Genomic DNA, 15,131 nt, shown 5'->3' with positions numbered 1-15,131 from the left:
CTTGTTTTTTTTTCTATAATGGTTGACACTCAATTACCAGATTTAATTGTTATAACCAATAATGTGCCTTGACAGCATTGCTATAAGCAGTTTATTTTACCATAGAACACATGGCAAAGCTGATGGTGCCATGACTAACCATTGTTATATCCGATATATTGTTATAACCAGTATTGTTATAAGTGGACTTGACTGTATTTTTGTTCTTGTCCATGATTATTTATTGGCTGCTGCCCTGAAAGATACGGGTTTGGTCCTGGCCATGGGGGGGGGGTCACATTTTGATGGAGGCGATATGCTAGAAGCCCGTATGCTGTTCAGTGTCAGTGCACGTTGAAGGTGCACTAAAGAGGGTTCTGAGCTCGTCATTTTACCACGAGAACTCTATGTACACGCTTTGAACATTCTTAGAAACTTCGAGTTATTGTCCTGTGCAGCCGATTTCCCCATTAAATCGAAACGTTTGTGGATGCAGTCTTCCACATGCAAGGGTTTTTTCACACAGCGCGCTTGCATTAGAGGATCTTGTCGCAGTGCAAATTTGTGGGCAGCATCCCGAGATTGTTCATCCTCTGTTCAAGCCGTTGTGCATTTGTGGCTCTCGCTGAATCTCTTCACTGGAAGGGGAGCGAGAGCTGCCGCTCGGGAACTTGTCCACGTGCATCCGCTCGCTCCCTTTTTCGTCTCCGTCCAGGACAGGGAATGAAGTGGGGAACCAACAAAACCAGGTCAGCTGGACTTGGGCTGCTAGTATTGTAAAAAACATTTTCAATACGGACTAGCCCCTCATCCTCTTCTTTACAACTGTGCTGTTACATGCATATCCTCTTCCTTTTTTCAGGCCGTGATGAGCGCATCGAAGAGGAAGAGGAGCCAGAGTGGTTTGTGGGCGGCCCCACCAGTCAGCACGACACCATTGAGCTGGTGGGCTTTGAAGAAGATCCCGAAATGAGCCGGCGTGCTGCCCGGCGGATGCGCCGGAGCCGTGAGTTTGCCAGCCGCAAGCAGCAGCAGCAGCAACAGCAGCAGCAGCAGCAGAATGGCTCCGAGCGGCGCACCCCTGACCAGGATCAGAGGCATGGCAAGGAGCAGCAGTACGTTGCCACGGCGGCGACCTCTCAGGGCTCGTCCTCAGCGACCGGAACTGCTGGTGCTGCCACCAGTACAGCGCCCACCATGATGGACACCTCCGCGCCACCAGCACTGAAGAGTGAGCTATCTTGCGCTTTCCTTTGAGCTCGTTCTCATTTTTCTTCTTTCCTTTTCTTTCTTTTCATTTTTATTGAAGTAAGCATGCATTATACAGCTGTTTCAGTGATTTCTCACAATCTCTGTCAATTCTGCTGCGACATTTGGGTTGGATATGGGGCGTATTCCTTTATAACTAGCACATTAAAGAAAAGCCATAGCAGAGTTCGAGGTGATTGTCAGACTTGGGCACAAGATAATTTAAGTGTGCAGCACAACCTGCCATGTTTAGCTTGCATGCACCATAATTGCATGACCCTTGTTGTGTGCCACGCAGGAAGTGACAGCCGGGAGTCGTCAAGCAACAGTGCGAACTGTGCTATGGACATAAGCAAGTCATCCAGTGATGGACCTGGACAGACCTCTACACCGCTGACTACGAGCCCAACACTGCCGGACAGTGTCAGTGCTGCTCCACCTGCTTTACCGCCACAGGATGGCTTCGATTTCAACGACATCTTCAAGCCGGACTGGTGTCCCAGATTCCTTTCGGTTTGTGCTTGCTTCCTTTCTCTTTTAGCTCATCCACGTCTAGCAGTAACATTTTGGCAATATCCTGAAAGTAAGATCATTTTTGCTCACTGGGTGCTGCTCTTTGGTTGGATATTAATGAAACACTGAGGACAGATTGAAGTTGGTCTGCACCGATAGTTCACCTAATGACATACAGTTGGACCCTATTATAGTAAATTCTGTTAAAAGCTCTCATATGGTAAAGTGAGGCCGGTTTCATTTTGCCTTCCATAGACTAGTGTAATTTTTTTTTTTGTGGTTCGATTTTTTTCTACATGGTTATAGTAACGAGTGTCTGGTAGTGGCAATGTACTATCTGCAGAATGATGAAATAGCAGCATGCTCGTAGTCAAGGATCGTGAGGCATATATTTATATACCAGATACGATAAAACGGTGTCTTGAAGGTGGCTTCACCATTAAGCTCTAAAGCTATGAGGAGGAGCCAACTTTTTGAAGACCTTGAGGCCATGAGGCAAAGCATGGAAGTGCGTTGAGGACTAGAAAAGGAAAAAAAGGAAGAGGGGGGGGGGGGGGGGTTGCATTTGTAGCACGGCAGCGCGAAGCACAAGTGGCGGCACTGCGGTGGCACCAATTAGCCCTCAAGAACTTCCTGCGTAAGCGGTTTTGCTGCGCTTGACTGCGTTGCGCGCGCTTTTTAACTGCTGCCTGTTAATTGATGTTGGGTGTTGTCTTGGAAGCAGGCACATTTAAACCGGAAACAGCCTGTTCATTTGTCTCTTGACTACCAAGATTGAAGAACCCTTAGTAGTCAACCTTGATCCCTACTGCTGCGGCATGCCTTGAAGCTTGGATGCTGCCTCGATGTGTAACAATGCCTTTGTGCAGGAGGACGCCCTGGGTGACACGGAGGCTGGGCTGAGCGGGGGCAGCCGCTTCTCCCAGTGGTTTCGACGTGACAGCCCGCCTCTGGAGCAGCAGTCGGTGCCTCCCCTGGACAGTGGCCTGCTGGCAGCCCTCAGCAGACCTGCGGCCGAGGAGAGTGGCCAGCCGCCTCGCCAGCAGCGCCAGGAGAATGACTTGGCCTCGCGCATCCTCGCCTCAGGTGCTCCCGTCACTGCAGCCACCTCCTCGATGCCTCCTCCTCCTCTTCTCCCCCTGCTGGGCCCTCGTGGTCGTGGCACCAGACCCAAAGCCTACCCTCTTCCTCCCCACCACTTTGGCGGCCCTGTCCCTCGGGGCTTCTACACCTTCTTCCCTCCTCCTCCTCCTGCTCCTCCCTTCTTCTACCGTGCGTATTCTTTGCATGCTGCTTGGTGCTTTGAGACCCTCTATGCACGGGCCAGTGCGTCTGCTTGGCCTACTGAAGCCTCATTTCTGCATACTGCCTGCAGGTTGTAACCTAAATAAGCCTCCTACTTGGAATGGGGTGTGTGTTGTGGCAGGAAATTTAAACTAGCCAATAAAAAGCGCCAATGTCGCCATGTAGTACAAGGCAGCCAATCGCGCGGCTGCGTTTGTTTCGGTTTTTGGCATTTTTCTCGGCTTTGCATAGACTCAGCGGGCACCACATTGGCACAAAAGAAGGCTGGCAAGGTCTGCTTTGAAGCAAGATTGAACAGTGCATTGTGCCAGCTGGTTTTGAATTGCCCAGGCATTTAAGGTGGCATGTTTTGAGGCGTCCTCACAAGTTCATGCGCCACGGCGGCGCATTTATCGGACAATTTCTGGAAGTAAGATTCCCAGGTTCTGAGCTTCATTTGCTGGTGGAAAAGAACCTTTTGAATCAATGTGAAACAAAATTGAAAAATCTGTTTTTGTGAATTTTCGGCTCTATGGACCCATGTCCCATAGAGCCGATAGATTATGGGAATGGGGCAGTTAAATTGTGCAAGTCTTTGCTTCCTAGGCTGTTTTTCTAAAACATGCTATTCTGGTTGCTGCTGTAGAGACATATCTTGCGGCACCAGAACTGACAAGTTGTGGAAATAACTATTTTGCAACAAAATTGCTGTGAAAATAATCTGGAGATGGGTTTTCAGTGTTCAATCTTTCGTGTACCTTTGCCTCGTGTCAGACAAGACATTGTGAATCCAGTCTCTTGGATAGTTGCTATGCATGCTTAGTGTGAATTTACGCAGTGAAATTGTTGGTTTCAGATTTGAGGAAAGAGTTCTACATTGGGGGCATTTGCGGAAGGTGTTGATGACAGGAAGAGTTGCCTGTTGGTAGTCTTTTCACACGTTTGTCACACCTCTGTTGGGCTCTCTCTCTGCAGCTGGCGTGACCAGTGGGGACGGGGTGCTGCGGGTGCCCACGCCAGACTCCTACTTCACGCCCATCAGCCCTGCTCTTCCCCATGACCGCCTGTCCCCATCACCCCCTGTTCGTGACGGCCCCTCCAAGAACATCCTGGACATACTCATGGATGCCAACATCAACGTTGAAGCCCACATGCTCAATGGCGATGCGGCCAAGACTGCCCAGCTGCGCGAGCATGGTGAGTGATGCATGGCAGTTTGAACGCTGTTCCCATCGTATTGCAAGGGTGTGTGTGATGGAGCTTCTTCCGACAAGGTGCTACCGTGTTCGCTGCTTGTTTATGCACTTTGTATGGATAACAATATTTTGCACTTTTCTCAGTTCCTGGTAAGTGGATTTGGCCCCTTTTTTTGTATAAAAAAAAATTCCCTCGTATATCATATTTACTCTCCTAATAAACCCCTTTTTATTTTATAGAAGTTTACATCAGTTCAAGTTTCATATCTCACACCTGCCTGTGATTGGCGTGAATGCGTTTCCTGAGCTCCAGCATGTGGATGTTCATTTTTGGATGACGCGAATTTTGTATGACTCAAACATTTTTCACGACCCCGTGAGGTTCTTATCATGGAGGATTGAAACACTGTTCAAAAAATTAAATGCTGTTGTTCATTTCTGACTATGCATGTTTATAAAGCTACCCATGTCAACGTAATTTTTATTTAACCAAATACTAGACCTTTCAACAGTACTGAAGAAAAAAAAAATTGGATCAAAACATCCAACATTGAATAAATTAAAAAAATCTATATAGTCTTGCAGTCTCCTCCCACTCAAAAACTGTCCAGTTGTCCTTGTCTTTGCTCTGCTTCTAGCATTTGCAGCCTATGGGGTTGGAATTTACTTGATGGTGCATTTTATGTCTGCTTATTCTTGGACAACTTTTTTTTCTGGCAAGAGAGTTCTGAGAGGTCTTGCTGCATGCTTGGCTTTCTTTTGCAGCATGAAAGCTTTGCATCACGCATTGAGAAAGTCTGCCGTTGCTGCATAGGCACAGCTAAAATCTGCAACTGCGATGCACACTTGTGCTTGAGTGGGGTGTTGTAGATGCAGCAAGCTTTGCATGCCTTGCTTATCCACTCTGCAATGCTTGATTGCTGGGACCTGCTTCTCTTGGTGCAGCGCTGGCCGGCAAAGCCAAGAGTGTGGAAGAACTGGAAGCTGACCTGAAGCAGGTGGTCCTTGGGGTCGGTGGTCATGGCAGGCCCATCCATCACCACCACCACCACCGTCACCATGAGCAGCAGCAGCAGCACCCTCACCATCCGATGGGTGTGGTGCCCACCCTCAATCTGCCCCAGCAGCAGCAGGACCAGCAGCAACAGCAGCAGCACCTGCAGGGGCTGCTGAGCAAGCTGGGGGCGCACCCGGGCGGCCCTGGAGCATCCCTGGTGGTGCCCCCTTCACTGCCTGAGAGGGCCCTGCACGAGGAAGACCTGCTCAGGGGTCAGGTGCCACCCATGCAGCACCATGGTGAGGGCTCGTGGGCAAACCCTTCTGTTGTCGTGTGGTGCAGTGTGCTAAGCTGGCCCCTGATACAGTACCTTCTTATAAACCTCGATTTGTATTGTCTCGAAATATAGATTGAGTGCTGCACAATAAGTTTCAATAGGTGCTGTGCATGTTTATCACCGTTCATGAAATCTTCTCTAAATTAAATTTGGATACCTTGAAACTTTGTGTGTCGGAAGCGAGAAAAGGGCCATAAAGCAAATATTACCATGGGTTGTGCTTAGTAAAGCCTGCACTAGCTTGTTGTGAAGCGTGCTCGTTGCTACCTATGTGTACTGCTGTGGACTTGGCCTTGTTCTAGGCAGACTCCGACTTGGTCTGATTTGAATGGCAGTGTTAACGAAAGCGCAAAGTTAGCTTTAAAAACAGTCCACAACTTCCTGTAGCCTTATTACCAAAGCCAACACTGGTGCAGCTTTTCCTTTTTTTATTGTAGTAATTGATAGAAGGCATTCAGTGCTAGAGAGCAGGGGCTTGTTTGACAACTTCATAATTTCCACTGTTCTAGCAGGTTCTAAAATTGTGATCTGATTTTATCCAAGTAAATTGGTGTTCAAAATGTTGGTGCATTCATGAGTAGTAATTTTTCTGGAGCAGTGGCTTGTTTAGAATTCCTACTCAAATACGTGGTCATACATTTAATGCGATGCGGCAGCTGTGGGAGCTGCACTAGGAGTGTAGCAGTGTAATCTGGCTTTTTCATTGTGTAGCACCACGATGCCAAGTTGCTCCTTGAAGACTTCACATGGTTGCACTTGCCCGCTTGGCAATGCATGCTCTGTCTGTGCAGGCCTGCCTGCCCGTGGTGGTGGGGACATGATGCAGCCCCCAGGGCTGCTGTCGCAGCTGCTGCGCACATCTGGCAAGGGCCCCCAACAGCAGCCGCAGGGGGGCCAGGACATGCTGGTCAAGATACTTGCAGGCATGGGGCCGGTCTCCCCGGGCCTCCAGCCCCCACCGCCCCCCATGGCATCTCAGCAGCAGCTGAGCCCCACGGCCCAGCTGCTGGCTGCACGTCATGACCCCATGGCTGGTGTGTGGTGCTTTCCTTCTCACTGTTCTCATTGCTTTCACACGATCGCACATGATGTGGCGCTGCGCCAAGGTTGGAACATCATTTGGTCTTGCATTTCTAACTGAAGGGCTTCAAGTTGCCCAAGCACATACTCCCCGACAGAGCCTCATTTGCGCTGGTGTGCTTGCTCAAGTCGGAGCAAGAACATAGACATGGAATATTCGGCAAGAACAGCGAGGCAGCGCCTTGCATTGCATGGCCCATGATAAATGTGCATGCACTGGTGACACCTTGCTCAGACAAGCAGCTGGGCACTGCCTAAACCATCTAAATGCACTTGAGATTACTAATGCCTTGTAGTAAACCCTACTATCCTAAGTAAGAGTTTGGAAATGTTGGGTTGTGGTTCACAAATTTCCCTTTCTGTGAGGAGTGAGTGCGTGGGTTGTATGCTGCAGATCCTAAAAAGCTCCTGGCACTCGGCGTGTTTTTAGCCTGTATGTGGCACTTCGCCGCCATGAGGGCAAGTGGGATACTTTGAGCAGCTGTGGTCTCTGCTTTGTGCAGCCGCAGCTGCAGCAGCTATGCTTCGGCAGCAGCAGCAACAGCAGCAGCAGGAGATGCTGAACAGTCTGCTGAAGCCGCCCGTAGTCACCACGCAGCGGCCATCGCCCACCCAGCAGCTGGGACTGCTGGCCCCGTGCCCATCGCCCCTGCCGGGTCCGCAGGACCCACGCAGGGTGCCCTCCCCGCTAGGTGCGTTGCATTCGATTGCTGGAGATGAATGAAGCACTAGATTCTGCCTCTTCTTTCTCTTGTGACCTATTGTCCAGTTCCACTCAGTTTCTTCATTCTGAAATACAGTCGAACCTCATTATAACGAACACGGATACAGCGAATTATTGGATATAACGAAGTGAAAGAAAAGTTTGGTTGGACATGCTTTATTTCTGTGGGAGTTCTACCTGTATAACGAAATGAAAAATTCAAAATTCGACACTGTATCAGTTATATCGGACACTGTATCGGTTTGTATTCACAGGGCTCAAAATGCGCAAACAAGTAGGAAAAAAAAATTTCAATACACGCTAAATTTTGATCTTTTGAATCGCCCACACCTAAAATGTGTTTGAATCACCCGCGCTTCCACACGCCACGCCATCTAGGGAGAGCGAATGAATCTAGCATCAACGGCTGCCTAGCATGTGACCGACACGTGATCGAACCAACACCCTGCCGCCACAATTTCAGACTCGCGCACTATCTCTATGATCTCTGCAGTTCATTCTGTGGACGCCGTCGCGGAACGCGTCGTAACATACAGCCGTTTCGCTTGAAACGAAGATAAAGATATTCAGGGCGGTTGACAGCGGGTGCAAGTAAGTCATTGCCGCGGACTTCAGTGTTGCGCCTAGCATCAACCATTTTGAGCGCAAGGCAGAAGATTGCAAACGTCCAATCTGCAGGCGTTGTGAAGAATGACAGCAAGAGTGTAAGGCTTTGTCACTACCAGGATGTTGAAGATGCTTTGTTTGCATGATTCAAAGACGTGCACATAACCTGCCTGTGTTTGGTGCCGTCCTTCAACTGAAGGCGAGAAGTCTTGCGTCTGAGGCCACAATGACTTTCATGCAAGCAGTGGCTGGCTGCAGCGATTTAATGACCGCCATTGGATTGTTTGCCACGTCTTGTCTGGCAAAGCAGCCATTGGCGCTGAGAACTGCGAGAAGTAGGCAGAAAGCTTCCGCATGCAACTGGAAGGCAAGCGACAATTTCGGCGAGACGACATGGCGACAACTGGCGGTTCCTTGACATGATGCCATGATGAAATGACATGACATATGACATGACATGACATGATGCCTGATCCTGAGACAGATGGAAAAGCCTGCTGATGGAATTGGCCACAGCCATGCTGGTAACAGCCAGCTGGTGAGAGCGGGAAGACTTGAGACGGGTCCAACATAGAAAAAGCACCGAAGTTTGGGCCAGTTGGTATTGATCCATCTTGAAAACGTGGCAGCACAAAAAAACGAGGACAAAATAGACACAGGCACGGTCGTGCCTGTGTCTATTTTGTCTTCGTTTTTTCGTGCTGCTACGTTTTCAAGATGGTCCAACATAGATAGCATGCATTACGCATGTTCATTACGGGCTGTTTACTGTTTGTGCCCTGGAACCTCTTCACAAGTCCAAATTGTTGTTGAGGTTTTACTACCTATAGTATTATTTTTAGTTGACATATGATTGTGAGAGCTACAAAGCCTTGAAAATTCCAAAGAGGCAGGCTGCCAGTGGCAGACAACGAGGTCATTTTTTTTCAAGCGCTTTCCGGCTACTATGTTTCCCGGCTGGTACATTCTTTTTTCGTGGTCCCTTGAAAAACAACAGCAGGGTTCTACTGTAAGAACTTACAGGCTTGAAATGCCTGGTCCATGTCTAGCATATAACCACTGATTTATCACCTCGATAATGAACTAACACCTCGAACATTTAGGTCTGGTAAATAGCTTAATTTACTGCTAGCGTTGCATCCGTCATTCTTTGGGGTGCTGGCCGAATTTCTGCTTTTATCTCTCAATGTACGTGGCAATGCAAAAAAACTCTTTTCAGCTGGTCAGTCTCTTGTGGAAACTTCAAATGCAAATCATTCTGCTGCTAGGTTGCTATGAATCTGCTGAAAGGAACTGGAGAGGGGATTGGCGGAATATGGGAAGTATGTTTTGTTTTTGTCCCTACTAGCGGTTTTCTCGCAAGTCCGAACAGTGCCAGTGTGGGAGAGTAGAAGTACTCGGCCTTGAAATGCCTGCAAAAAGTTGCCTTGCCGCTCTCTGCACTTCAATTTTACTGACGGTGTGCTGTGCCTTGTTGCGCAGTGTTTGGCCAGCACCCGTCGCCCATTCCTCCCGTGGCAGGTCCCACACCTGGTGCCCCAGTGCCGTCGTCAAACACTCTGCAGGTTCACGTGAGTGCTGTCCATGCCGTCAGAATGAATTCAGTCTGCGTTTGCTGAGGATGTTTTCCAGTGAAAAAGTTGTCTGTGGGGCTGTCTGTGCCAATACGCTGTGTGCTTGTGTCAGGGGCTACATGCATGGTGTAATACCGTATGTACTCGCATAATAGGTGCACCCCCAGTTTGGTCGCGAAAATTCTGTGCATAATAGCGCATTTATGCGCTGCACATAATAGGCGCACCCTGAACTTGGCATTGTGATCAATACAGTATTTACACGATTGCAAGTAGACACCTCCCCCAATCTTTAAGTTTTTGCTGAACTGACTGCTAGTCCTCACTAGTGCTGCTGCCGTTGCAGCTGCTGCGGACCCACAGCTTGTAAAACGACATCACGTGGAACAGCCATACAGTTTCCAGGGATGCTCACTTTAAACGTCTGTTTGGAAAGCTTCATTTCCAGCCGCAAACCTTTCAGACTTCGGCCCCCGAAAACTTCGGTGATAGGAGTCTCATATGATATTTAGGCACGCCGCAGTCGCAACGGCTGCACTTCTTGGCCACGTCGAATTTCCGGCCCGCCGCATGCTTGCCATGTTCGAGAGCAAACTCTCAGCCGTGTAGCTATTAAGGTGTTTGCCTGTCGTGCTAAAATAGCAATGCTCGGCAGCGGCACACGAAAGCCACAACTACGATAAACTAACACGCTCGGACCTTCGACAGCTTTGACAGCCACGAAAAGCTGGAGCTGGTGATGCTGATGCCGATGTGGACAGCGAAAGCTCACGGCTAAAGAAAAAGTTGATGATGATGACAGTGACCTCGGGCGCCATCCGTGGGCGGCACCTGGCTCTTGTGCGGGTGTGTGGCCTCCGCGATCACACGCCGGTTGCTCACAGCCGGAGCTGATCGCAGAGGCCACAGCGTGTGCATTTCGAAGGCTATTCCCACGTGGGTCGTGGAAAGTTTGGGTGCGGCCCTTACACGGATCTTTATTTTTTTTTAATATTTCCTTCGGGAAAACACAGTGCAGCCCATACCCGGGTGTGTTTATGCGGTATGTTCAATTTTAAGTCGTAAAATTTCCGGAAATTTTACCCCACGTAATAGGCGCACCCCGATCATTGAGCCGGATTTTCTGGAAAAGTGCACCTATTATGAGAGTAAATGCGGTACGTACATGCATAGGTGTGTTTTTTTTTTTTTTTTTTTGAGATAGCAATAATCGGTTATATTGATATTGGAAAAAGTGAAAAATCCGATTGTGGATTGCACTGTCAATTTGTTCGTTCTACGAGAATAAATTTGAAATTATAAGGTTAGCTTATCGAAGTTGAGGAATTTTTTTGCAAATCTGGCCAGATTTTAAGAATCATGCCATAAAGGCAAGCATTCAGGAGGAAGTTCCTCTATCATAGGAAAACATTAAATGAATTAACTTAGCAGATTATAAAGGTTCTTTGCTGGCTGCATAACCTTTTGCACAGTTGGAGCTTCATTTGAACAATTTGCTCTGTGCCAAGGGAACTATCGGAACGGTTTTGGGCCACTGTGCTTGAACCCGCTCTTTAGAACATGCATGTGCACTGCAGGGGTTTTCCTGCTTCTTTTGAGGCACGTTTCAAGCTTTCGGTCTCTCTTCTTTTTTCTTTCAGAGCGGTGGCTTGCGTCCAAGGGTGCCCTCTCCACAGGAACTAGCAGTGCACACGCAGTCTATCCTGCAAACGGCTCTTCTGAAGAAGATCCTCGAGGACCAGAAGCAAAAGGAGAATCTCCGCAAGCAACAGGAGGCTCAGAGGTGCGGGTCTCATTTTCTCTTGCTCTTCCTCTCCCATCTGCCGTTCCTCCTGCTGCCTCTCTGTAAATACCTCCTCGTCATCTGTCGTAGCCTATGTTGTGTTACGTCTTCTGTGCAAGTCGCTGTCAAATGAATTGTAGAGGGTGAAGTCTTGGAGACTAGGGACAGCTGCAGTGAAAGGTGGCTGAGTGTTGTTAAAAGCGTGGAATGTATTGAGTGTTGTGCAGCGCACATGTGCATCTGTGTGTGTATGTGGCCAGAGAGGGTAGTCATGCTCAGCATGTGGCAGTGTCTGTAGAAGTGTGTGGGAAGCGTCATGCATGTGGACGTGCATGTGTGTTGTTTGTGGCCTGCGCTGTTGGTGCGATTGTGTGAAGTCGTGGTGATTTGAGGTAGTTGCTCGTTCTGTTACGCTTGGCACCAGTTTTGTATACCCTGTGGTATTGCTGATGCAAGGATTGGTATTAAAAAAAAAAAATTGAAAATGGTGTCTCGGCATACAGTAAGCATGGATGGTTATAGAACTGCATCTTATGTCAAAATCGAACCTAGAGGAACATGTCCAAGATATACTTCAAAGCAAGCATTCTGATATTGGCACTATTATGAGTGCCCCCTGAGTTTGGCTAAATCTTTAAGTACATATGTCCAAAATAGTTTCAAGAAACTGCCACGTCTGTACTGAAGCACTGTTTGCACAGATGCACAGAGGAGCCTGTTTGGGAAAAGGTGTGCATGGTGTTTCTGGTCGTTGGAACTCCCCATTTTTCCAACATATGCTCACGTAGTGCTGAGTGGGCTGGGATGTCACTGTCACCACACTGACTGCCTGCTGAAAGCTTAGATTATCCGTATGTTGCTGTTGGGATCCCACAGAGCATGACGTGCAGAGTTGTCAGACGCACAAAGAGGGTGCCACTGGCAGCAAAGAGGCCCACTGGCGAAGCCTTGCACGTAATGTTTGTCATGTGAGGAATAACTCTGCCCCCCTCGTGCAAGCTCCATTTAAAGGGGCGCAATGCATAGCTGTGTGCTGAAAGTAAGGTCTGCTTTCTTTTCTACCGAGGAGCAGCTGGTACAGAGTGGCCAGCACCCTTGCCAACCTGCACTGCTGCTCACATTTCTGCTTCAGTTTTCTTGCTGCTGTCATGCGTTCAGTAAAAATTTTCTTGGGATGTTGAGCTTAACAGAGCTGTTTCTGTTCTCCATTAAATAATTTGTCCTCGGCACCTAGCGATTCGTGCTGAAAAGAAAAGCCATTGCTGCTTGGTGCAGTGCAAAGGGCAGTGCTGATCAGTAATGGAACTGCTGCTCTCTGCCTTTCCACCCATGCTGCTGCCGCCGCTGCCGCCTCTGCTGCTGCTGCTGCCTTGTTGTCCTTGCCTTGCTCTCCTCCCTTCTGCCTGTCCTCCCTCCCTCTTTTGCCTGCTGGGTCCAGACGCATGGCCTTGCTCCTACATGCTCCCTTTGCTTCCTGCCGAACACGGCCTCTTTTCCTCCCCGCGTAAGTGTCGCATTGCCCCTCTGTCGGTTTGCCTGCCTGGTGCAAGTGTCCACACGCTAGTTTGCATCCCTCCAGTGCGTGCAGTGCGCCTTGTCTCTCTATGAATTGTTTTGTCGGGAACAGTGTGTGACCTGATCGTGAGTGCCTGTTCATCATTGCGTGTCCCCCCCTTAAGCTCCCTTTGCACAAAGTGGGGATGCATTCTCAGACATGACAGTGTGACACCATGTGGTATGGTTTCCCATGCACTGAATGTAATAAAAATCCGCAAAAGACAAACGGTTCGCATGCGTTGCCTATAAAAATGCATGGTGCACCTACTTGTGATATTGGTAATAGCCACACTGAGGATGGGACCTTACAATCCTAACAACAAAGAAACATCTGGGAGCATCCTTTGTAGAGTTAGTCACCCCTGTCTATGGCATGTACACGGGGGACAACTCTGTCACAATGTGCAGCTGCGGGTGTGCTAAGTGTGGTTTTGATTGGTAGCACCCAGTCTCAGCACTAGGTGATTGAAATAGGCGAGTGAAACAAGTTTTCGCCTGATATTTTTATTTTGAATTCTCTTAGTGGAATAACTTTCGTTTGCATGCTCAGATTTCAATAATTCTGTTTGCTCAGGTCTCTGGAACTTATGAGGAATCCATTTAATCAAATTAAAAAGGCACCGCGAAGTTTCCCTCAGTGCCGATGGAGGCACAAGATATATTTACGTTCAGTTCACCTAAAAAAAAAAAAACTTTGAGAAATTGCTGCTTTCATTGTCAGCCACCAAGGTGGTTGTCCCATCATCACAAACTAATTAGGGTACAGTCATGGCTCAACATGTGTTCCACAGAATACTAAGTAATCTATCAGTTTATGCGTCGGTGAACTACTAACCCTCAAAGGTATTAGTCAGGCCCACTTATAACAATACTGGTTATAACAGTATATCGGATATAACAATTGTCAGTCGCGGCACCATCAGCTTTACCTTGTGTTCTATGGTAAAATAAACTGCTTATAGCAATGCTGGTGAAGCACATTATTGGTTATAACAATTAAATCTGGTAACTGAGTGTCAACCACAATAGAAAAAAAAAAACAAGGAAATGCTACAACCACACTAGCAAAACCATGCTTACAACACAAAAGCGCATGCATGTGGGGCCGACCAATGGACTGAGCCGGCGCAGCAACGCTATGAAAGCAAGAGAACCCGTGACCATGCACTCGCAAACGCTGCCACCGGTGCGTCGAGGATGCTTGCGTGTCGCAATGACACAGGCAGGAGAAACGACGGATGTGTTCCCCTGAGCAAAAGGCCATGCAGAGAAGAAAGTAGGGAGCATGGTAGGGAGCTTTGGCAGAGCAGTCCATTAGTATTAACTTTTGTGAGGAGTGCGCCACTCGCAGAAAAATGCGCAGACGCATTTTCCTTTGCTTTTACACTCTGCGCTATGGCTGGCACCGGCAGCGCGTGCGTTGTCCCATCTTCCCCTGTTCTTCGCTAACTTCCCCACGGTCCCCGCTTCACAAATTTCCCTTGTCCCAGGTGTAGGCGTCATCGTGTCAGGCGAGCTGCTGCATTGCTGCATTGGCTATGCGCGCCATGCGTACTCCCAATCAGTCGGTGCAGTGCGCGCGCGTGCCGCCACCTCTTGTCTCTTGTCAGCTGCCACTGCACCCTTGGTTCTGCATGCTTCTTGAATTTCCCGTAAGAATATTCCGGAAAGCCGGCTTGATTCCTGTGACGTGGAGGTGCGCGAAGCTCTCGCCGGTCCAGTGATGACGGTGCTCTGGTCATCGGTGAACATTTTTCTGGTACCCTGAAGTTCGAATTAATGAGCTTTTACAGGCATTAGAACAGCCAAACCTCTCCGGGTATTTACTGTCAATAAATTCTCTGAAGTTTCTCATTTTTTTTTTTTTCGGCACAACTCTGTTATAACAAATATTCGTTATAACAATGGTATTTCCATGGCAGTTGAATATTGTTATAAGTGGGTTTGACTGTACTGAAATATCCATATAATGCTTGTCTGGCAACTACACGAAGTATTGGTGTATTATCTCAATTTTTTTCACCTACTTGGCGCATTTCTGACAATATATATCGTTCTTTTGTATTTGCCATCTAATTTTTCTTACCATAATTGAGCTACTTTTTGTATTCGTGTACGAACATCTCCTACATCACTGCTGATAGGTGACTGGAGCTCAGTCAAGCTGCAATGAAGCAGGTTATTCTTCACTCTTTTTCGCTGTACTTTGTATGCCAAAATAAAATTTATTGATTGGTTGAAGCAACTGTTTGC

The 15,131-nt window shown here is 48.2% G+C and overlaps 1 protein-coding gene across 5 annotated transcripts in view; it reads left to right on the top strand.

The window, feature by feature from the left end:
- LOC149364857 (uncharacterized) overlaps positions 1-15,131 on the top strand; it is a 48,198-nt gene that overhangs the window by 16,370 nt on the left and 16,697 nt on the right. For 4 of the 5 annotated variants that reach the window (XM_089574783.1, XM_089574781.1, XM_089574780.1 and 1 more), the window contains exons 5-13: positions 842-1,210; positions 1,526-1,740; positions 2,610-2,826; positions 4,000-4,221; positions 5,166-5,516; positions 6,346-6,588; positions 7,138-7,326; positions 9,447-9,535; positions 11,179-11,321. In XM_089574783.1, the coding sequence (XP_089430909.1) occupies positions 842-1,210; positions 1,526-1,740; positions 2,610-2,826; positions 4,000-4,221; positions 5,166-5,516; positions 6,346-6,588; positions 7,138-7,326; positions 9,447-9,535; positions 11,179-11,321 (2,038 nt within the window). The remainder of the gene's footprint in view (positions 1-841; positions 1,211-1,525; positions 1,741-2,609; positions 2,827-3,999; positions 4,222-5,165; positions 5,517-6,345; positions 6,589-7,137; positions 7,327-9,446; positions 9,536-11,178; positions 11,322-15,131) is intronic. The other variant, XM_089574782.1, reaches the window with a different exon arrangement.

This window comes from Amblyomma mixtum, chromosome 2, assembly GCF_055824585.1.
Source record: "Amblyomma mixtum isolate Tamu chromosome 2, ASM5582458v1, whole genome shotgun sequence".
Classification (NCBI taxonomy): Eukaryota; Metazoa; Arthropoda; class Arachnida; order Ixodida; family Ixodidae; genus Amblyomma; species Amblyomma mixtum.
This window is presented reverse-complemented; position numbering and strand designations above follow the sequence as displayed.